Source organism: Arvicanthis niloticus, chromosome 11, assembly GCF_011762505.2.
Source record: "Arvicanthis niloticus isolate mArvNil1 chromosome 11, mArvNil1.pat.X, whole genome shotgun sequence".
In the NCBI taxonomy this organism is placed as follows: domain Eukaryota; kingdom Metazoa; phylum Chordata; class Mammalia; order Rodentia; family Muridae; genus Arvicanthis; species Arvicanthis niloticus.
The window spans coordinates 49,824,066-49,847,357 of record NC_047668.1 but is presented as its reverse complement, the minus strand read 5'-3'; the positions used below and the strand labels follow the sequence as shown (position 1 = coordinate 49,847,357).

Genomic DNA, 23,292 nt, shown 5'->3' with positions numbered 1-23,292 from the left:
CTAAGTGACAATAAACTGTAAAGTTCTTGTAATTTCCTTCAAATATGTCATGACTTTCCTTGTGGCTGTCACCGCAGCTCCGTGTGTGGTCATTCCCCCTGTTGCCTGCACAAACCTTCTTTTGGTTCTTGAAAGGCATAGAGCCTTTTCAGACGCTGTTTGCTCCTGTACAAACAGCGCTCCTGGGAGACCACCCACTCCCTGCGCCTCTTTGCCATCAGTGTCGTCTCAGCTAAGATATTATTTCTTTAGAAAGCTTCCCAGGTGCCAACTTCACTCTAAATTAACCAGCTTTGTTACTGTTTCTGATTTTGCCTCCACTTTCCCAAATTATAATTACATGTATATAATGTCTGAGCCTCCCACTCCCATGGAAAACAAGCTTTCTGGAAGGAGGAAGGACTGTTTTGTTTATTTTATAGCCAGAATTTTTCATAGTGCCAGACACAGTGTACATATCACCATTTGTTAAATGAATGAATGAATGAATGACCATGACATTCTGGGAAACAGTAAAAACTAGATTCTAAAATCTTGGCTATTTAATCCCTTAAAAGTTTTTACAGATCTCAATTTATGTCCGTATACATTTCTACTTAAGATCTCTGAAGAGAATATTAAGTTATGGTGGTTGTATATTTAATACATTGAGCTAAGTCTTCATGCACTTTGCTTTATTTTGATAGGACAATGTCTTGCAAGGCATCTCTGTATGTGACTGCTCACATTTGCATCAGGACAAAAGTAGAAAGAAGAAAGAGCACTTTAAAAAAACCTTATACCATCTCACAGATACACAACCTTCTCATAACTAAAGATATGCCAAAATCTTGTAATCTTTTGCTTTTATATATTTAATCATAGACTTTTTTTGATTGTTTTAGATGATTCAAAGCTGAGGGGTCTAGCCGCCCCTAGTAACCTTTCCATGAATCAAAATCTTGAAGGTCATAGTGGTGAGTCATGTAACTTTTTTGCTTATTTGTTTGTTTTCTCTGTGTAGCCCTGGCTATCCTGGAACTTGATTTGTAGTTCAGTCTGGCCTCAAACTCAGAAACATCCTGAGCCTCTACCTCCCGAGTGCTGGAATAAAAGGTATATGTTACCACTACCAGGATTCATATAACTTTTTAATTTGTCATGTTTAAACAGTATTTAGACATTTAAGACATCATCTACTTAATGTAGAAATGTCAAACAAATATGTTAAATTAAATACTACTATTTAAAAAATAATAATAGCATTGAAAGTGATCATTTTTATTAAGCCATAATTCATATGTCCCATATGATAATTGGGATATTATCTAACACTATTGCCAAAATTAAATATCATCTCTGCTAAGTCTGAAAAATCCTGCCTACTAAGATATACATTATAAAATTGTGTTTTCTATCTGTGGAATTTTAAATAAATATATTATCCTCTTAAAGGATTTGTTCTGTGACTCCAAGTTTAAGGAGACTAAAGGGATAGAACTGAAGGACCTTGGGTGGGAGCGGAGAGTGAGAAAACCAAGGGCCTGTTTAGGATACTTCTTTGACAATTGATATTTGAATGGACTGTGTTAGATGATATTTCTTCAGTGTTAATTTCTTATTTGTAGTATGGATTATAAAGAGACTATCATTAAGAAGTACATAATAAAGTATTCAGGGATAAGAAAATGAAATCAGTCATTCCTAGAACCTAGAGGCTTAAGATGTACTCCAGGGTGTGAAACAGAAACTGGCATGGGAGGGAAAGAGAATAAACTATGGGACATACCGATGAACTGTGGGACACACCGACGGAGAGCAAACGAATACCCCAAGGACAGCGTGTCCTCATTAGGACACTCTTAACCTTGGGAGTCAGGCCGGTTTGGTAGTCATACTTTTTTTTTTAAAAGATATATTTATTTATTTTATGTATATGAGTACACTGCAGCTATCTTCAGACATACCAGAAAAGGGTGTCAGATCTCATTGTAGATGGTGCTGGGAATTGAACTCAGGACCTCAGGAAGAAGAGTCAGTGCTCTTAACCACTGAACCATCTCTCTAGCCCGCTAGTCATACTTTTATCTGCTCCACATCAGCTCCATGGCACTGCTGTTAGCTGGTTGTGAGAGGGGTTTGAAGGTGGGAGACAGAGGTACATATGAAAGAGGATTTTGCATTGTTGCAGATAATTAGTAATGTTAGTAATGGCATCTAAGTTTTTATATTCATATTTAAATTTTAATATTTAAGACTGACTGTGCACAAACTATATTGATTTTAACATCCCGTGTTCATTTACACAAAGATATACAACTTTGAAACAAATTATAGTCACCTTAGAGTTTCTGAAAAATTTTTTTTTTTTATGTTCTAGGTGCTGTTCAAGTTGTAACGTGGAATGAACAGTATCAGAAGTTGACGACCAGTGATCAAAATGGGCTTATCATTGTCTGGATGCTGTATAAAGGTATATTAGGAGAGCTGCTTAAAAAAGTATTTTACTCTGTGTGTGTGTGCCTTATGTGCGTGTGTGTATACCTTGTGTGTAGGAAGCCTTGGAGGTCACAATAGGGTGTCAGATGCGCTGAAGCTGGTGTTACTGGCCATTGTGAGTGACCTTGTGGGGATGCTGGGAACTGAACCTTGGTCCTCTGCAAGAGCAGCCAGGTCCTCTTATCCCCTGAGTCGTCTCTCTAGCCTGTGAGAGCTACACTAAAATTTTAAAACGTTTATTTTTTTTATATATGTACATTTGTCACACATATGGAGTCCAGAGGACAATTTGTGGGAGTTGGTTCTCTTCATCATGTGAGACCCTAGGATGAGACAGAGGTGGTCAAGCTTGACATCAAGCCCTTTTGACCCCTAAGCCATCTCTCTGGCTCAGGAGAGCTCCTTTGATCTTTCACACACCAGAGTCTGAGTACAGCAATTGGACAGGGAAATAGCATCTCTGCAATAGACCTGTCATCGGCAAGAAGACTTCCTTCTGTTTTTTGATCTGTTACCCTGCGTTAGGAAAGTGAGTTAGGTGACTGTTGACATTGCCACAATGAACTGAGACACTTAGAACAGTTTCCATATAAAATAATTCTTTCCCCGCTAGATTTCCAATAAGAATTAGTTCCTGTGTAGTCATCTGGAGTTAATATTAGATAAAAACACATTTATGAAGAAATCAAAGGCAGGACTTCCTTTATTGTATTTCCTGTATTGGGCCAGTTAGCTTCCTTTTCTTTTGTGGATTCAATTTATCTCATCCCTGATGAGTGACTCACAGCTTGTGCCTCTTGTCTCTGAGAACTGGAGAAGAGGAAGGTTGGGGAGGGGAGCGGAAGAGCAGGATCAACTGAGATTCATCTGCATTATTGGAAGGACAACTCAGAACACGTATTTTCTTAAGGCTGGGAAAACCGTAGTTAAATATGTACACTTGTAAAATGATTCTGGATAGCCTATCTACAGATCACCTTTTAAATATCTACTTTTAATGATGTGTATGTGTGTGCCGTCTGACAGGAACACGTGCGTGTGAGCACAGGCTCCTGGGAAGCCAGAGGGGTCAGGTCGCTCTGCAGTTAGATGTGTAGGCAGTTGTGAACTACCTTGTATGGGTGTTGGGGACTGAACTCTGGTTGTCTAGAACAGCAGCAGTATGCGCTCTTAAGTGCTGAGCCATCTGTCCAGCTTCCCGTTTGTAAATTCTTTATTATAAAAATATTGTGTTGTACCTGAACTTTATTTTTAAATTTTGTGTGCCTCTGTGTGTGTGTGTGTGTGTGTGTATTGTGTGTGCCCAACATGTCACAATGTATGTGCAGAGATGAAGGACAATGTCATTTCTCTCCTGCCATGTGAGCTCCAGGGTTGGAGCAGTGGTCCTCAACCTTGGAGACAAGCATCCTTACCTGCTGAGTTATCTCTCTGAAACCACATTTTTAAAAAAAATTCAAAAACAGGCTGAGTTTTAACTAATAATATGCTTGTATTTCTTATCATAATTAATTCAGTAATCAGTCTTCACAGGAGCTTATGCATACCTATAAAGCTGTTATTGTTATCTTTTTCCTCACTATCTGAATAGATGACCCAGTAGGAAAAGTTGAGCTTTTAGAGAAATCATCTCTTTCAGCCCTGAAAAAGCAAATGTAATTTCATTTTTTTAATTGACAAGAAGAGAGAAATATTAAACAAGAAAGGAATATTTGTCATATTTTCAATGATAATCTTGAAGCAATTAGGGGTAATACCTAATCAAACTTTTGTTTGTGGTGATTTGAAGGCTTTGAAGTTAAATGTTTTAGGCTGTAGAACAGTTTACAATCATATATCCAAGAGTGTGTTTTTAAGTTAGGAACTCTTCCTTCTTTCTTCTCTCTCTCTCTCTCTCTCTCTCTCTCTCTCTCTCTCTCCTTCCATCCCTCCCTCCTTCCTTCCTTCTTTCCTTTTTTTTTTTTTTTTTTGACAGGGTCTTACTATATGTAGCCCAACTTTGCCTCAAAATTATGGTCCTCCTGCCTCAGTCTTCCAAATGCTAGGATGTATGTACGATTATGCCCAGAAAATATTATCATCCCTTAAGTAACAGGTGATAAATGTGAAAGATTTTTTTCCTTTTCTCTTTTTTCAAGACAGGGTTTCTCTGTGTTGCCCCTGGCTGTCCTGGAACTCACTATGGACCAGGCTGGCCTTGAACTTAGAGATCCTCCTGCCTCTGCCTCTGCCTCTGCCTCCTGAGTACAGGGTTTAAAGGTATGGGTCACCACTTCCTGGCCTGCTTAATGTGAAGGGTTTGACCGTACTTTTTACGCTTGTGAACACAGGCTCTTGGTACGAGGAGATGATCAACAATCGAAACAAGTCAGTGGTTCGAAGCATGAGCTGGAACGCTGATGGACAGAAGATCTGCATAGTGTACGAAGACGGAGCTGTGATTGTCGGCTCAGTGGACGGTAACCCAGTCAGAGACCAGGCCTTGCTGACTACCTCTAAAGATTTAAGTTAATCACCATTTTGACGGAGAAATAGACACTAAGGAAAACAGCGTCTGCTATGTGATGGTTATATGACTTGGTGACATTAGGAACCACCTTGTGGTTTTAACCTCTGACCTGGAAGTATTTTCAAGACAAGTCTACTGGTTCACTTTTCTACAGTGGTACTGAAAACAGCCCAATTAAGTTCTCAGTATCATTTTAAATATGGCCTTTAGATAATCGATCTTCGATTTGGTTAGAAATGTATCGTATTGTATAGAAATGTAGATTTTAGTTTCAAAAGTATAAAACTAGAAAAATCTGTATTTCCAGTTGAATAGAACATGCCATTGTTATAGTTTATAGCCTAAAATACCCATTTCTTTCAAATTCTAGTCCACAGTGAGACTATGTCTTCTGTGAGTCAGCATCTTGGGTTTAGTATAAAAAACATCCTCATGGGAATGGTTTGGAATCACTGTCATAGATTGACTTGTGTGTGCTCACTGTGTCACCCAATGTAGCTGAGAGCCTTGGAAGCAGTAGCTGTAGCTTAGGGGTTCATGGCACAGGAGTGAAAAACTTTCCTGACCTGCATCAAAGTGACCCTGAGTAATAGGCTGTTGCCGATCAGCGGCCAGTGGTAATGACATGAGTGCTACAACAGGGAACATGCATGTAGAAACACAAGCGAAGACAGATGGGGAGAGATCAGGGAGGACTTCCTGCAGGAGGAGATGCATGGGCTGAGGCATTAGCCACAGGTGGGTTGGTTGATGAGTAGCATGTCTCAGGGCCAAGGAATAGCTTTAGAGAAAAAAAGAATTTCATAAAAGACACTGAAAATGAAAGTCGTGGAGACCAAGGACCCCTAAGCCTCATAGAAGGAAAGCATGGTCCAAAAAGACAGGAAAAGAGTAGGATTGGCCTGTTGTCAGTTGACATCAGCATCTGGCAGTCACAGCATCCTACAGGACGTTTTAATGGAACTGTGTGGCAGTAGGCAGACTGGAGCGACATATGGTTGAGGGGTCCATGAAGAAGCAAGGCCTGCAACAGTGTAATTAAGTCAATGTGGCTGGGAGGGACTGTAGAAATAAGGCAGTGCCAGCCAGAAGGGAAGGGTGGAAAAAAGGGGTTTGGTTTTGTTTGTTTTTATTCAAGGTGCTTAGGAGATTTGATGTATATTTAAACATTTGTAGGCTGGGGCATGGAGAAAAGAGTTTAAAGAAGAGAAATGAGGATAATCCTGAGGGCGAGCTTTGTAGAATTGGGAAGGAGTTGATCACAGGCCCTGATGGAGACTTGGTCACAGAAGAGCTTGTCTGGGAGCTGCCTTTCCTGCTGTGCTGGTACAGCAGAAAGGCCCAGCTTGGGTTCCCTCCGCTCTGGATGTTTGAGGTCCCAGCAGAGGAAGAGCTGCTTTTGAGAGAGCTTGTGTGTTTTCTAGAGTGCGTGACTCACTCATATGACTGGGAGCGAGACCCACTCTGCCCTGAGTGCAGAAGACACAGGGGACAGTGTGAAACAGCTGCTGCTGGGAAGGTCTCAGGGTTACAGAGCTTATATGAGTGCTAATAAATATTTATTGACCAAATTAATCACGTGACTGCATGGATGCTGTGAGGAATATGAGAGAGCTGTGGAGAATCAAGATCCGGAAGCAGTTGTTGGAGGATCACGGCTCTGAGCTGGGAATAACCGGCTCTGCTTTGTTATAGGGAATCGGATTTGGGGTAAAGACCTGAAGGGAATTCAGCTGTGCCATGTGACCTGGTCTGCAGATAGTAAGATCCTACTTTTTGGAATGGCAAATGGAGAAATACACATTTATGATAATCAAGGAAATTTTATAGTAAGTATATATATATAATATATATATATTCATTATTGTATTAGAATAATTGTCTATGATTAGATGTCATTTATATATGTTTGCCTTTATTATGATAGCTATAATAATTTATAGAATTTGTCTTCAATTCAGTTTTAATTTTCTAATCATCTAAACAATTTGAAAAGTTAAAAGACAAATCTTAGTTTTGGGGGGAGTGTGGTGGGCTTTGAATGGGAATGGCCTCCATGGCTCATCTATTTGAATGCTTGGTTTCCCATTGGTGGAACTGTTTGGGAAGGATTAGGAGGTGTGGTCTTGTTGGAAGAGGTGTGTCACTGGGAGTGGGCTTTGAGATTCTAAAAGCTCATGTTATTCCCAGGCCTAGTCAGTCTGCCTCTCTGTCTCTGTCTGTCTCTGTCTCTCTTTCTCTCTTTCTCTCCTGTCTTTCTCTGGTGCCTGGGGATCAGGATATAAAGCTCTCAGCTACTGCTCCAGTGCCATGCCTGTCTGCTTCCTGCCATGATGATCATGGACTGACTCTTTAAAGCTATAAAAAGCTTCCAATGAAATCATTTTTTTTTTAATAAGAGTTGATTTGGATGTGGGTAGTGGTGGTGCACCTTTAATCCCAGCTTTCAGGAGGTAGAGGCAGAAGCAGAGGGGCAGAGAGGGGAAGAGAGGGGAAGAGAGGGGAAGAGAGGGGAAGAGAGGGGCAGAGGCAGAGGTGGAAAGAGAGGCAGAGAGAGGTAGAGGCAGAGGCAGGTGGATCTCTGAATTTGAGGCCAACCTGGTCTATAGAGCTAGCCAGGGCTACATGGAAAAACCCTGACGTGAAAAACCAAAAGAAAAAAATTGCTTTAGCCATCGTGTCTCTTTACAGCAATAAAGCAGTAACCAAAGCAGGGGTGGGGGCTAGGTGTTGTTTTGAGAGAGGATCTTATGTAGACCAGGCTGGAACTTGTTGCATATTTGAATTTTGGCTTCTCTGTGTCTTAGTTAGGGTTTTACTGCTGTGAACAGACACCATGATCAAGGCAAGTCTTATAAAGAACAACATTTAATTGGGGCTGGCTTACAGGTTCAGTCCAGTATCATCAAAGCGGGAACATGGCAACATCCCAGCAGGCATGGTACAGGAGGAGCTGACAATTTTACACCTTCATCTGAAGGCTGCTAGGAGAAGACTGGCTTCCAGGCAGCTAGGATGAGGGTCTTAGAGCCCATGTCCACAGTGATACAGCTATTCTAACAAGGCCATACTTTCTAATAGTGCCACTCCCTGGGCCAAGCACATACAAACCATAACATCCTGTCTCCACCTCCAGAGTTCTAAGGTTTGTAGGGGTGCACCTGCGCCATGCTCAGTCTTTTGCAGGCATTGGGTCTAATGCAAGGCTTCTTGACTGCTAGGCAAGATTCTTTTAGTCCAAGTTTAGTTCCTTTAAGGTGGATTAATGTAGCAGAGTGCAGCCTTTAGTCCTGGTTTCCTGTTGCTGGATGGGACAGGATGACAGAGCATTGAAGCCGAAGGAGAATGAGAAGGATGCTGTGCTGTGTAAGTTTCTTTTTAAGTCTTCGGGTGCTGGATCAGAGTTTTTATGTAGCATACACAAGATATTTTTGTAGTAAAAATATCTTGGCATAATCCATAGCACACCCCTATGCTAGCGTCTATCTCACACACACACACACACACACACACACCCCTACCACACATACATACACACCACACACATACACCACACACACACACACACACACACACCATACACACATTCACATACACATCACACACCACACACACAGACACACACAGACACACCACACACCCACACACACCACACACACACCAGGTTTCCTTGTGTTGTTGAGACTGACCTTGTACTTGCTATGTAGCCCAGGCTTGCCTCATCCCTGAGATTTCCTGCCTCAGTGTCTGGAATGCTGGGATAACAAGCATACACCAGACTTATCTGTGTCTTTGTCCTTATTTTATTCGTGAGGAAAGATAGATGGAAAGTCAGAGAAGTAATTTATCTAGATTCAGTGAACCAGCAAGTCCTGGAGCTTGCGTCTCTAGGGAGATTTCAAGTCTGTTCACGTTGATCTTCCTGCAATACTTGTGCAGATTAAATTGCCCATTTTAGAATGCACTTTCTAAGCCTCAGCTGACCACTTCTGCCTAGATGAAAATGAAACTGAATTGCCTGGTGAACGTCACTGGAGCGATCAGTATCGCCGGGATTCACTGGTACCATGGCACCGAAGGCTATGTGGAGCCCGACTGCCCATGCCTGGCAATTTGTTTTGACAACGGGAGATGCCAAATAATGAGGCATGAGAATGACCAAAGTAAGCAATCTTTTTTTTTTTTTTTTTTTTAAGTTGGAGAACTTTAAAAATATTCTGAAAATTATTCTTAAGACTGTCAAGTTCTTTAGGCTGAGTTGTGGTCCAGCTGCCACATTCGCTCTTCTCTCTCTGTCTTGACCAGACCCGGTTCTGATCGATACGGGCATGTATGTGGTCGGCATCCAGTGGAACCACATTGGCAGTGTGTTAGCTGTGGCAGGCTCCCAGAAAGTAGTCACGCAGGACAAGGACATCAACATCGTGCAGTTTTACACACCGTTTGGTGAGGTAAACACACACACTCAGGCACAGCAGTAAGCAGGGAAAATGAGCAGAAAGCCCAGCTCACACACCTTCTCTGAGGGACATGTGAGCAGCAGTCTCCAGACATCACGCCTGTGTCTAAATATTGTTTTGTAAGGTTTTATTATAGTTACCATTTTGTAATCTGTAAGTTTAGAAATCTAAACATTTGACATAGGAAATTGCCATGAAGTAGCTATTTGGGATATTTTCTCTGTGACCTCCAAAAATGTCTCTTTTAAATCACTAACTTGATTAGTATTTTAGTATAATATATTTACTTTATGTTCATATTTCTGGGTTTTAATGCAATACTTTAAATGTCTTTGGATATTTAACAAATATTTGTCTGTCCTTCTAAATTTCTCATAGTTATAATTTATTGTGAAGTGATCTGTTTTCCCTTTGAGACAGGGTCTTACTATGTGACCCTGGCTGTCCTGGAACTCACTGTGTAGGCCAGGCTGGCCTCAAACAGAAATCTTCCTGACTCTGCTTTCTGGGTGCTAGGATGAAAGGTGTCCACTGCCATTTTTGGCATGATCATTTATTTGCAGAAAACCTATCTCAATGATGAGTCACAAATGATAGATACTAATATGTAAGCATTGTTCTCATTACACAGTATCCTCCACAGTGGTACTATTAATAAATTAAGTTTTTAGAAATTCCTGGAGTAGTATTGGCACATTGGAATATTCTATGTTCTTTATAATACTTGACATTTCCCCAGCATCTAGGCACTCTGAAAGTCCCAGGAAAGCAGATGTGCTCGTTGTCGTGGGAAGGAGGTGGACTGAAGATTGCACTAGCTGTTGACTCATTCATATATTTTGCGAATATTCGACCTGATTATAAGGTATTAAGAACAGTTATAAAACAGAGAGGTATTTTATTTGTTTGTTTTTTTAAACTAAACCTGTTGCAGCTTTTTAAACAAGAAACTAGTAGAATGTGTATGAAGCTCTTAAAAGTAGCAACTTTTTCTAGAATTGGTTAAAATGGCTTTAAGAGTCAAGATCTCCCTGGAAACAGATGGCACACTTACAGGAATAACAGAAGGCCTTATTCCAGGGTATGGCTGAGATGAAAGGAAGAACAAAGGAGATAAAGCAGGCACCAGGGCTTAGCAGATCCCAGATGCCATCAGCTGCCCTGGGCTCAAGGAACAAGGCAGGGCTAGCAGATCCCAGATGCCATCAGCAGCCTTGGGCTCAAGGAGCAAGGCAGGGCTAGCAGATCCCAGATGCCATCAGCAGCCCTGGGCTCAAGGAACAAGGCAGGGTTAGCAGATCCCAGATGCCATCAGCAGCCTTGGGCTCAAGGAGCAAGACAGGGGAACAGTGTTCCTGGAACCCATGAGCACAGGCCATGGCTGTCAGGAAGAGGGATTAGGGAATAAACTTTCCTCTTTGTCTTCCTCCTCGTGCCTTCTAATGGACAAACCCCAAAGGAACTACATAGCAGAGCATCCCATGGGGCAGAATTCATAGAAATCACCCCTCTCCTCAAGGCATGGGGAAGGGTGGAGAAGGGCTGAGTGGATCAGAGGAGGAAAACGAGATAAACGATACATGATTGATCTAAAACAAGCTTGGGGTAATTTTTTTGAATGAAAACTATTATGCAGTCTAGGCGTAGTGACTCATGCCTACGTTAGCATCTCCTGGGAGATGAAGACAGAGGGACTGTGAGTTTAAAGGCAACTTGCAATATATAGTGAGAGTCTGCTGAAAAAAAAAAAAAACCCAAGGGTTCAGAGGTGGTGAGAATGTGGCTTAGAGGTGGAGCATATGCGTAAGGCCCTGGGGTTTAATCATGGCACAGTGAAGCACACACAGCATACACGGCAGACACAGAACACACATCTCAATATAGCACAGCAGAAGAGAAGGGGAAGCGGGGCTGTTCTTATGTGTTTAATGTTTAAAGGTCAAAACACCTTGGAGAAGTGGCTCGTTCTAGAACTACGGTAGAGAAAATGTAAGATAATTATGGAGCATCTTACAGTGCTGGACAACCAGAAAGTGTTCTGACGTAAAAGGATGACATGGTAGATTGCTCACTATAGCTTACAGGAGCCAGAATCGGACTGTGATCAGTGTGTGTGAGAAATAAAAAGAAACAATGTAGCTTTCTATTGTAGCTCGTTATAAAAGGAGAGCTCAGTTGATATGGATGTATATTTAAGTAAAAATAAATGGAAGAAATAAACAGTTTTTTCTTACAGAAGTATTCCAAATTACATGCTGCCTCTCAAGGAGGTGGAGTCTCCCATCCTTCTAGCTTGGGAAGGGAAAAAGAAGGGAGCCTTTCAAGGGCAAATCTGGCAAACTGCACTGTGGCCAAGTGAAGAGGGTTAACATCCTCCTTGATGTCATGTGGAGGTCAGAGATGCATGAGGGGAGCACTTCACTTCAGGCAGTCTCTCCACACCAGTAACTATGTAAGCACGGGGAAAATACCACACAGATCCAAACCGAAGGGCACTGACTTAAACTTCTTTCCTCTGCTGAGATCATCGAATACAGGGGACTGAGAAACCATGATAGCTCAAAGGAGCCCAGGATGACATGACAGTGGAAGATAATGTAGCCACCATGAGATTCCGGGATCTCAGAGGATGTTAGGGTAAAGCTATTGATGATCGTGCAGCCCAGTGATGCTGGGTTCTTAGCTGTGACAAACGTGTCATCGTCATGTATGACACGAACGACAGGGAAATGGAGAAGGGGTGTTTGGGAACATTGTATCTTAATGACATTTTTGTAAATCTAAAGTCTTTGAAAGCCAGTGCTGATGTTAGTGAGTGGTATGAGAGCTGAACATGACCGACCTTTTAGAGATAACAGAAACATAGTGCTGACGGTGAGTACAGTGCATTCAGGACTCCATGTGAGTGTCCTGGCACACAGTCAGAGGAAGGCCGTGAGTGTACACGCTCTGTTCCCATGGGCTCTGTGATGCAGACATTCAGTGAACAGTTGTAGCCAAAAGACCTGAACATTATTCCTCAGGAAGTGTGTGTGTGTGTGTGTGTGTGTGTGGGTGAGACAAAATACTTCTGTATTTTGTTTTGGATAAGATGTAAAAAGATAAAAGCATTCTTAAAAAACCCAGGAGCAGGGAAAAGACAGAGTATCTGTTTTGAATTTTGTCTTGAAGACCCAGAATTTACCCTTGATAGCAGTTGATCACTTTCTGGGCCACTCCCAAAGCAGGGATTAAACTGTTGAAAATTTTTACCCCTGAAGCTTAACCTTTACAAATTAACTAAAGTTAGACAAGCTAAGTGTATTTTTGTAGCACATACTTTAAAAAATATCTTTTATTATGACTTTTAGATTTTTCCAGTAGAATCTATTTTTTTAGCTTTGATAACAGCAACTGTTAGCCTATTTCAAAAATAAAAATAATGTGATTTTTCTTTCCTTAAATAAATAGTCTACCTTCCTTTTTCTTTCCTCCCCACTTGTGTGCCTCCCCTGTCTCCGTTCCTACCTAGTGGGGCTATTGCTCCAACACTGTGGTTTATGCGTACACCAGACCCGATCGTCCCGAGTACTGTGTTGTGTTCTGGGACACAAAAAACAACGAGAAATACGTTAAATACGTGAAGAGTCTCATTTCCATCACCACATGCGGCGATTTCTGCATTTTGGCTACAAAAGCTGATGAAAATCACCCTCAGGTAGGGACCCTCTGGTATCTTAAGTTACTGATGTGTTAGCAATGGGCAGACTGGGGCTCAAGCACCGGCACTGGAGAAGACAGAACATTAGCTCTCAGGATGTCTGTTTGACCTGTTTCTGAATTCCTTGGTTCTTCTTTCTTACCAGCCAGACATTGGCAGTTCATGCTAACTGCTTCCATACTGAGGTGTTTTTAACTCTGAAATATGTCACGAGTGAAAAATGGATATTCGATGTCCAGCAGAAATACTGATGGTACAAGTTTTGGTAGCTTTTGACTTTGATAAGTATATTTTTGAGATACAGTGCCTTAAAAAATTAATCTCATAGAACAAAATAAAGAATACTAATGAATAATGTGTTTTTTAAAAGCATGCTAACGATTTGAGAAATTGCAAAAGTATTTGTTTGAAAAGAAGACTACCAGTGTCTTTGGCTGGGTTATAAACAGAGATTTTGTTGAAGGTGGTTGTTTGAACAGCCCCACTTGGCTTTGTTTTTTTTTGTTTTTTTTTTTTTGTTTTTTTGTTTTGTTTTTTTTTCCTGAAACAAACTAAAGCAGCAGTACAAGTATTTAAAAAAAAAAATCACAGGCCCCTAGGGGAAAGAGAGATAAGGACAGCAGTGCGTGGAGCTCGGAGAGCAAGGGGGCCAGGGAGAGCTCCTTAGCAGGCCTAAGAAGGGTGTTCATGGACTGTGGCTAGGCCACCTGTTACAGAATACTGGAGAAGTGGAGGATGGGGAACCTGGTTGGGGAAAGGTAATTTGGGAGTACCAGAGGTGATGTAAGCAAGAAAACATACAAAACCCATAAAAGAGACACAGGGACAAGCAAGTTCCCAGGTCTCTTCCACTAGACAGAGCCCACGGGTAGTGGCCTTGTTGCCATCTGCCAAGACTGAGGTTTGATCACCAAGTAAGACTTTAAAAAATAAGAGATGGAGAAAAGGCTTGGTGATTAAGAGCAGTGGCTGCCATTCTACAGGACGTGCATTGACTCTCAACACATACATGGTGACTAACAACGGCCTGTAATTCCATTTCGAGGGGATCTAATACTCTCCTGTGGGCTCTGTGGGCACTGCATATATATGAAGAACAGACATACATGTAGACAAAACATCCATACATGTAAAATAAATATATGTATATACACATATATTTCTATATGTGCCCATATATATTTCTATATATTTCATATATATGTAAAATAACAATTGATAAAAATAGAGACTAGAAATTTGAAAGCAAGCAAGGAGGGGTATATGTGAAGATTTGGGGGGAAGGTAGAAATGGTGTCATTATAATTGTCTCAAAAATGAATAATAAAATTAATAAACCTAAGAGCCATAACTAGAGTTATATAAAAAAATCTTACATTTATTATTGAAAACACATGTGTGCTCTCATGGTACATCATACTTGTGCACGTCAGTGGACACGTTTCAGGAGTCTGTTCTCTCCTTCCACCATATAGGTTTCAAGGATTGAACTCAGGTCTTCAGGCTGAGCAGCAAGCCCCTTTACTTGCTGAGCCATATTACAAGCCTCAGAATACAATCTGAAAAGGAAAGAAAAGGAAAGGAAAGGAAAGAAAAAAGAAAAGAGATTACAGATACAGATTGAGAATTCCTTAAAATAGATCTACCCAGTCAGTTCACAGTAAGGTCCTAATGGATGAGGCCCACTGATGGTGAAGAAGGTAACAGACTCAGCATCTTATTCCTAAGATAGCAGTTGGAAAGGCAGCATAGATATTTGGGGAAGCATCCAATGTAGCAAGAAATGCCAAATATAAATGCAAATAGAAAAGAACTGGGAATGGGGAGACGTAGCTTAGGAGGGGACAGTTAAGGTAATTTGTCTATGGGGGGGGGCAGGATCTCTCTAGATAGACTTTGTCTTTTGTGGAATTCACTATGTAGATCAGCCTGGCCTTGAACTCCCAGAGATCCTCCTGTCTCTGGTTTCTGAGTGCTGGAATTGAAGATACATGCCACCATGCATGTGTGTCTGCTTGTCTGTGTACCACAAGCATGCAGGTGCCCATGGAGTCCAGTAGAGGGTGTCCGAAACTCAGGAACTGGTGTTATGGATGGGTGCTGGGAACTGAACCCTGGTCCTCTGCAAGAGCAACAGGTGCGTCTGGCCATTTAGCCATTGCTCCAGCCCAGAGAGAGCAATTTAAAAGCACCACTGTCTCAGAAGAACAGTCAATTGTCTGTTTTCACACGGGCCAGAGACTTCCACCCATAAAGCAAGAAAAGGATGTTGTGGAAAAAGGAGAGATCTGGGAATTACAAAGATGATAATTGTGTTGAAAAGTTTGCCAGGAAGGTTGGACAATAAAGGGAAGGAAACAGGAAGTAAGAAGACAAGGAAATGGCAAAAGAGACAATGTCATGAAAGCTCATGATTGGAACAACAGCACTAAAGAATGAACAGGCAAATGGAGGCTGGGGGCTGGGGGCTGGCCCAGTGGGTAAGCCATGCTCCCCAAGCATGAGGAGGGAGATAGGATCCCAACACACACATAGAAACTGGGAGGTGTGACACTGCCTCTGTAAGCCAGGCACTGGGGAGGTCAGAGAGGAAGTCCCTGGGGGCTAATTGGCTGGCCAGAACAGCTGAATCAGCCAGTCTTGGGTTCAGCAAGAGATTTTGCCTCCGTAAACAAAGTGCACCATGATGAGGAAGTGAACTTCCGCCCTCCACATGCATGTGCACAAACATGCACTCCCACGTGTGAGCGCACCTACATATATATATATATATATATGTATGTATGTGTATATATATACATATATATACAAACACACACACACACACACACACACACACACACACACTCCAGATGGAGGAGAAAGAGGGAGAACAAAAAAAAGCAAAATTCCCTTGAGGTTTTCCATGACAAGAAACCTACCTCAGTGACTAAAAATGTTTCCACATTGTGAATGTCATGGTGAACTTCAGAACACTGGGGATTAAACTGACACAACTCAACAAAACAAACCCACAAACCCACAAAGCCCCCCTCACACACCACTTTTCAAGAGAAAGCAGATTTCACAAGATGAGACCTTAGGTTGGCATTCAGCTAGTCAACAACAAAGGCTTGGAGAATCGCTCTCAGAATTCCGAGGAAAAATGATTCCCTGTCTAGAATTTCTTGTCGTAAGCAAACTATTAATGTGAGAGTGGAATTCTGACCTTTTTACATGTGCAAGGTCACCAACATTCCTTCTCCCAAACTTACCTATCTTAGGGAGTTATTTCAGGGTAAAGGCCACCAACATAGGAATAAACCAAAGAGAGGAGAAAACCCAGAGGCTGTAGCCCCCGCGGTGAAGAGTGTACCAGCTGACCACTGAGGGGCGTATCCAGGGACTCCAGTGAGAGGACAGGCTCCAAGAGAAAGCTGGGTGCATTTAGTTTGTCCATTGCCTCATGTCAGATCCCCTGAGAGAAGATATGCTTAGTTGGGGCATAGTTGGCGATTCAAGTTAGTAATAAATCCACAGGAAGTGAAGCATAGAGAAAAAAACCCAAACCATGACCCAGAAACCTGCATATGTTAACAAGGACAGTACAGTCTGCTTAAAACAGGTGGAGGGATCACTGAGTCTGTGAGTGGTCAGAGTGGTGTGATTACTGAGGCTTCACACTTCCTACTCCAAGTATCTGATCTCAGATTCTGACCTGAAAAGCAGAAAGAAGTGGTCGTTGAAGTCGGGGAGACAAGGGACTGGGAAGGTGGATGGAGAGAGGGAAGCGCCTTGGATTCACAGTGGGAAAGCAATGAGTACCTTACTAGACCGAACAAAACGTGTTACTTAGAAGCTGTGCATTGTGGTTCCTGCCTGTAATTCTAGTTTAGGAGGCTGTGGCAGCTGCAGCAGAAGATTGCCAGGGTTCAAGGCCAGCATCAGTTACAAGGTGAAATCCTGTCTCAAAAAACACCGGCAAGGAAGAGCCAGCTGACAAAAAGCATGCTGATTAGAGTTGGGACATAAGTAACAGAAGGATGGACTAGAGCGGTGGCTCTTGACCTGTGGGTTGCGACCCCTGGGGGTGGGGTACAACAACCCTTTCACAGGGGTTATATACCAGATATCCTGCATACTAGGATTACAATTTATAATGGTAGCAAAATTTCAGTTCTGAAGTAGCAATGAAAATAATTGGGTGGTTGGGGGTCACCACAACATAAGGAGCTGTGTTAAAGGGTCGCAGCTTTAGAAGCTTTGAGGACCCCTTAGAGGGAGCAGGAAGCGGGGAGAGTGCTACTTCTCCTAGGCAGGCCTGTGCAGTATTTGATTCTGGAAACTTATAAACTGACATGATTGTTAAGCAGGAAAGTTAAAGCACAGTTTTGTGTTGTGCTAAGGCAACAGATAGGCCTACTTTAATCCTATTTGGAAAGAATCTAGTCTATTATCACTGAGTTTATGCTTATAAAGTTAAACAAGGTTTGAGACATTGTTAGGAAAATACATAAACAACACACAGAGTTAATATGACATTATTGAGCTTGTTAGGAAAACATTTAAGTAGAACAGTATTATTAGTACCCAGTTCAATAATAGTTAAGACAAACTTTCCAACTTAGAACAGTATAATGCAAAGTGTGCGTCGTGTTTTCCTACTACCAGTCATGATTGTTTGGATATAAGCCGTTACTCCTGAGTTAATTGCATTTTTCTGAATTTCTCATACCATTCATATATTGCTTCAAAGGAGGAGGATGAAATGGAGACATTTGGTGCAACGGTAACAAATTACTTTCGCTTCTGCATGGCTGGTTAGATGGGGACGTGAGAGTGTGTTGTGATGCTACAGCATCCAGGCATTTAGACCTGTAAATGATGGAAGCAACTGGACCACTTGCCTTGTGTTCTCCTAAAACTGTGGTGTTTGTTATAGTGAGAAATCGGCCTTGATTATGACTCATGGTTCGTAATAGTCAGTGCTGTCGATGGTCTTTCCTTTGTCTGCTTTTTTTTTTTTTTTTTACTGAAGTTTTATCAGTTATTTCCAGGTTAGTGATACTTGAGAAAGATAAGCATGATATGTGAAGCACGTGTCCTTTATCGTTCACAAGTAAGAACTCTGATATTCTTATAAGAATTCTGATATTCTTTTTTTCTTTTATCTGTTTACAGTTTGTGCTTGTTCTTTGCAATTCTATTGGCACACCCTTGGACCCTAAATACATTGATCTTGGTAAGAAAATGTTAATATTTACTTCCTTTCTGATGGGGTTTTGTTTGTAACAGTAACAAAAAAAAAAAAAAAAAAAAAAAAATTCCAAAGGCCTGGAGGCTTGACTCATTTTCGGAATGTTTGCTTCTAAAGCATGAGGGCCCGAGTTCAAATCCCCGACCACCCACACAAAATCTGGGCATGACCACATATGCCTGTAACCCAAGCATTGGGGGATTGAGATTTGTAGATCTCAGAAACTCACTGCCCAGACTGCCTAGTTGAAACAGCGTAAGGTTCAGTGAAAGGCCCTGTCTCAAACAATAAGTTGGATAATGGTAGAAGGAGATACCCAACATCCTTCTTTGGCCTCTGTATGAGCACGCATGAGTGTGCACACCCACACACAAATGTGTGCTTGAATCACATGTTTTCCCACCTCTACTAATGGTATTAATCAGAATGATATTTTCTGAACAAGAATGACCGTATCTTCTGGTTGCCATGAGTAGTACCAGTTGAGACCTGTTTTTATGATAGACTTATCAATGCTTCCTTTCACTCTGAAAGCATCCTGATTAAAACAGTAACCTGTAAGGAAGGCTATTGTGTCTAAAATCCACAACAATTCCATAATTGCCACTTTGCCACCATTTGTCTACATAATTGTGTAGGAATTGGTGTGTGATGCAAGGTTAGCATGTAATAAACAGGGATGTAGAAAGAATTTTGCTCTTAAATCACTTTTATTAATTAATAAACTGCTTGTAAATACTTCTCTCCCATAAAAACACTTAAGCTGCTTATGAAGTAGGCTTGCTTTTTCCAGTGCTTTCTAATGAAGCCAGCCTATTAATAGAGAAAGTCTTCAAGCATCCCCCACTTCTTTTTCTGAGGATATTTGTTACTCTGCTTGCACCCTTCCCTCTGCCCAATAGAGATGAAAGAAACTCTCTGGGTAGTTTTAAGTCTTATTCTAAGAAACTTATTTAAAACCATTAAAATATTTTCTGCCATTGCAGCTTCCAGAATTAATGTCTCTCTTATAGAATGTACTGTCGTATATTAGAAATGATAGCAAAAATAATTCCGTTCAAAACAGTTGAAAACCCATTGTATTATTTTCTGACTCTGATAAACTATTCATTTATTTTTAGATTAGGTATTGAATCTTAAAATCATCACAGTATGGTTGGCAGGATTCTGTACTCAGCAGGAAGCACGCACGCTGTGGCCTCTCTAGGTGCTCTTCTGTGGAGCCAGGGCATCACATCTCTTTATGACGGTTGTGAGCCACCATGTGGTTGGCTGGGAACCGAGCTAAGGAAGAGTAGCCTGTGTGCTTAACTGCTGAGCGACCTCACCAGCCCTGTCATCACTTTAGTGTACTTCTTCCTAAGCCCTTCTCAGACTACCTTGTCACTGCTACTTTCCTGACTGTGACTGTCTGACTTCTTAAAGATCTATGTCTAGCTAACTTTCACATCCCCAACCCCCAACAGTGTGCTTGGCCCTGACAAATGTTTCTTGAGTGCATGGGCAGTGTTTATGTCATCTAAAGTGACTCCTTAGCAATCCAAAAATATACTATTTCAGACACTGTAACAATCCCTAGGGGAAATAAAGAGGTTATGATTTTCCTTTTGGGATGTATAAACAAATAAGGTTTGTTAGTCGGTGGAGCAACACTTAGCTGCTTCTGTGCTAGGTGCCATGTGCCCCAGGTATTGTGCTGGTGACTGGGGTAACTGGATGTGGGTGTGTAAAGGTGTCTTATAAGAAATAATGATACTTGCCAGGCAATGGTGGCGCACGCCTTTAATTCCAGCACTCAGAAGGCAGAGGCAGGTAGAACTCTCTGAGTTAGAGACCAGCTTGGTCTACAGATGAGTTCCAGAACAGCTAGTAATACATAGCTGTCTCAAAAATGAGAACAAAGGAAATCCATCTAAGTATGTCCTCAGGTGTTATGTAAGGAGAGGATAGCATTGAGAGAGGGACCAAGGCACAGAGAGACCGGAGAGGACCAGCAGGTGTTTTGGTAGGTTTCTAGTGGTAGTTTCCATGTATTCCAGAGAAGGCTAATTTGATGACAACATTTCAGTTTACCAGCTCTTTAAAGTGCTAAGAAATGAATAAGTGGCAAAGCGGTGAAACCATTATGGATGCAGGAATTTATTCAGCCTTCAGCATTAAAATATTACAAGCAGGTTTTTCCTAAATGTGAATTCCTAAATTGTTTTAAATTATTTTACATCCTGGCTTGGCTATTAATGACTGCCTGTTAGTGTTAAGGCTCTGTTAGTGTTGAGGGAAGCATAATTTCTTACATTTTCCCCCCAATAAATCTTTCTGCCTAGTTTGAAATTCATTGCATGTGTATGTGGATGTTGTATGTGTACCTGAGTATATGCATGTTCACATGTGTTGGCACACACATGTGTATATATACATTGAGATCTGAAGTTGAAGTTGGAAGTCTTCCTCAATCTCGCTCTGTTCTAAATTATTGAGGCTGAGCCTCTTGCTAAACTTGGAGTTCTAACTTCTAAAATGTAATCTTTGGGGCGGGAGAGATGGGCAGCAGCTAAGAACATGGGGCGTTCCTAGAGAACTTGGGTTTAATCCCATCACCTACATGGCAGCTCATAACTATCTGTAATTCCAATTCAGGGAATCCGATGCCCTTTTTTTTGATCTCTAGGGGCACCAGGCATGTAAGTGGTGCACAGACATACATGCAGGCAAAACACCCACATACATAAAAAGAAATAAATCTTTAACAAAATTGATCTTCATTTTCAATATAATATTTTAATTAGCTCTGAGGATTTAATATTTTGGTCATATTTAGCCTTCCACCTTGCCCTAAGGACTTCTAGTTCTCACTTCCTCCCGACTTTATCCTTCTGTTCTGTTTTAATAACCTACTAAGTCCAACTTGTGCTGTCCATATTCTCAGGTGTGGTGTCCACTGTAGAGTAAGCTGATCTAGCATGCTTAGACACCTGACTCTCCTTCCTACAGAAGCCATCAACCATTAGTAGTTCCTTACTTAGGAATTCAGAGTTGTGAGCGCTGCCCCGTCCACTCTAGAGTGTTGATTGGCGTGGTCTTGAGCAGGTCTTGTGCAAGCAAGCACAGCTGCTGTGATTCCTGCCTGCAGTGGGCCTGCCATGTCCAGAAGACACTGTCTTACTTTGGTCCTTTTCTGCCTGCTTGCTCTTAAGGTCTTTCTTCCCTCTTCTCTGATGGTCCCTGAGCTTTGGGGCTGGGATTATATGGATGTCACATTTACAACTGGGGTTGGGGAGTTCTTCTAGTCCTGTGAAAGCTCGCAGGAGCGAGGGGGCTTCCTGGCCATTACCAATGCATTTCTTCCATGTCCTGTGGTCAAACCGTGTGCTGCCTTTACTAATAGAGTCCTCCTATCAAACTGTGACATCCTCTGGCATCCTCATCTTCGTTTTCTTGTAAATTTAGTTGGACTTGAATTAATCTTTTAATAAAAATCTATCAGAATTTATAACAGGGCATTGTGTTCTTCCCATGTGAATTTATTGAGAGTGCTACTATATTGATTGAATGTATTTTCTGATATATTTACATTTATTCTGAGTAATGACTGGAGTGCTTAGTTATGTTATAAAAATTCATGTAGAAAATGAAAATAAAAGCAATGATAACCGTCATGCCTAATAGATCCTGATGGGGTATTCTGCTTCTGTGATTCAGAGCACAGATGCAAGAGCCGTAGAGTCCCCGAGGTTAGGTCCCGCTTGCCCACTGTATAACAGTTATGTAGACGTACAACACAGACAAGTTATAACTGCTTCATACCCATGTGGTTTTATTAATCTGCTAACTAGTGATAGCACTGCTGGCCTTATACAGTGGCTGTGAGTTAGTACATATAATGTGTTTAGAAGAGTGCTTGCATGTATTTAAAACTATTAAACATTTACTCTATTCTAGGCACCTTGTTATCCTTTATTTTCTCTTTTAGTCCTTAAAACAGCCCTATCGAGCTGATGTTGTTATTTTCAATTGACAGGTAAACCGAGGTTCAGAGAGAGTAACATAATTGTTAACATCATAATGATGATCCATAATTTGAATCCAAGAAGCCTGGATTTGAACCAGTAACATTTTAATTTTCAATTAATCAGGATAGCAATAAATTCTCACATTTGTGAAGTATTAAGAATAAAGAACATGGGGGAGTGGAAAGTGTGATCAGAATAAATTGTATGGAAAGAAAGAATAAAAGAACATGAATGTAATTCATAATTGTAATTAAACACTGGTTGAGAAAATGCTTTTTATATGCTTTGGAAATGTTATATTTTACCAGGAAGCAGTAAAGGTTTGTGAACCTCAAATTAACAAGAGCATAATTACCAGAATTGAAATATTCATGGTGAATTTACTAAATATTTATTAGATTTAGTAAAAAGTCAATGAGAAGACAGCCTGGCTGGCTTTAGCACCCTCTGGAGGTTTGGCTGCCGTTCTCCAGGCTTTGATTTTGTGCAAGGCCAGAAGGCTTTGTGCTCCCTCTGGAGGTCATTAATAGTATATGATTTGTTTTGAATAGAAAAACCTTGAAAGCCAGAAATTTAAACAAAACGAAACGAAACAAAACAAAACAAACAAACAAAACCCACCAAAATCAAAACCAAAACCCAAAAAACAAACAACAACAAAAAACAAATCCGATTCAACTTTATTAAAATACTTAGTATAAAAATCCTTGAATTTGAGTTCTTGAGCTGTCAATCTACTCAGTTAACACTATGCTTCCAGGGGCAGCTTCTTCTCTTCAGTTTCTTAAGTGTCCTGCTTGCCACAACATGCCCCTGGCTAGTTCTGTGACCAAAGTTCATAAGCCACTGCTCTCGCCAACACTGGCCTCATTGCTTCACGGTATAAATAGAAACAGTTC

General features: G+C 41.2%; 1 protein-coding gene across 5 annotated transcripts in view; it reads left to right on the top strand.

Moving 5' to 3' along the window:
• The window catches only part of Wdr35 (WD repeat domain 35), a 52,547-nt gene that overhangs the window by 2,413 nt on the left and 26,842 nt on the right, over nucleotides 1-23,292 (top strand). For 2 of the 5 annotated variants that reach the window (XM_076942126.1, XM_034514049.2), the window contains exons 3-12: nucleotides 885-956; nucleotides 2,360-2,452; nucleotides 4,809-4,937; nucleotides 6,683-6,816; nucleotides 8,985-9,150; nucleotides 9,293-9,438; nucleotides 10,187-10,312; nucleotides 12,959-13,144; nucleotides 17,883-17,915; nucleotides 18,308-18,368. In XM_076942126.1, coding sequence (XP_076798241.1) covers nucleotides 885-956; nucleotides 2,360-2,452; nucleotides 4,809-4,937; nucleotides 6,683-6,816; nucleotides 8,985-9,150; nucleotides 9,293-9,438; nucleotides 10,187-10,312; nucleotides 12,959-13,144; nucleotides 17,883-17,915; nucleotides 18,308-18,368 — 1,146 coding nt within the window. The remainder of the gene's footprint in view (nucleotides 1-884; nucleotides 957-2,359; nucleotides 2,453-4,808; nucleotides 4,938-6,682; nucleotides 6,817-8,984; nucleotides 9,151-9,292; nucleotides 9,439-10,186; nucleotides 10,313-12,958; nucleotides 13,145-17,882; nucleotides 17,916-18,307; nucleotides 18,369-23,292) is intronic. The other 3 variants (XM_034514050.1, XM_076942127.1, XM_076942128.1) reach the window with 3 other exon arrangements.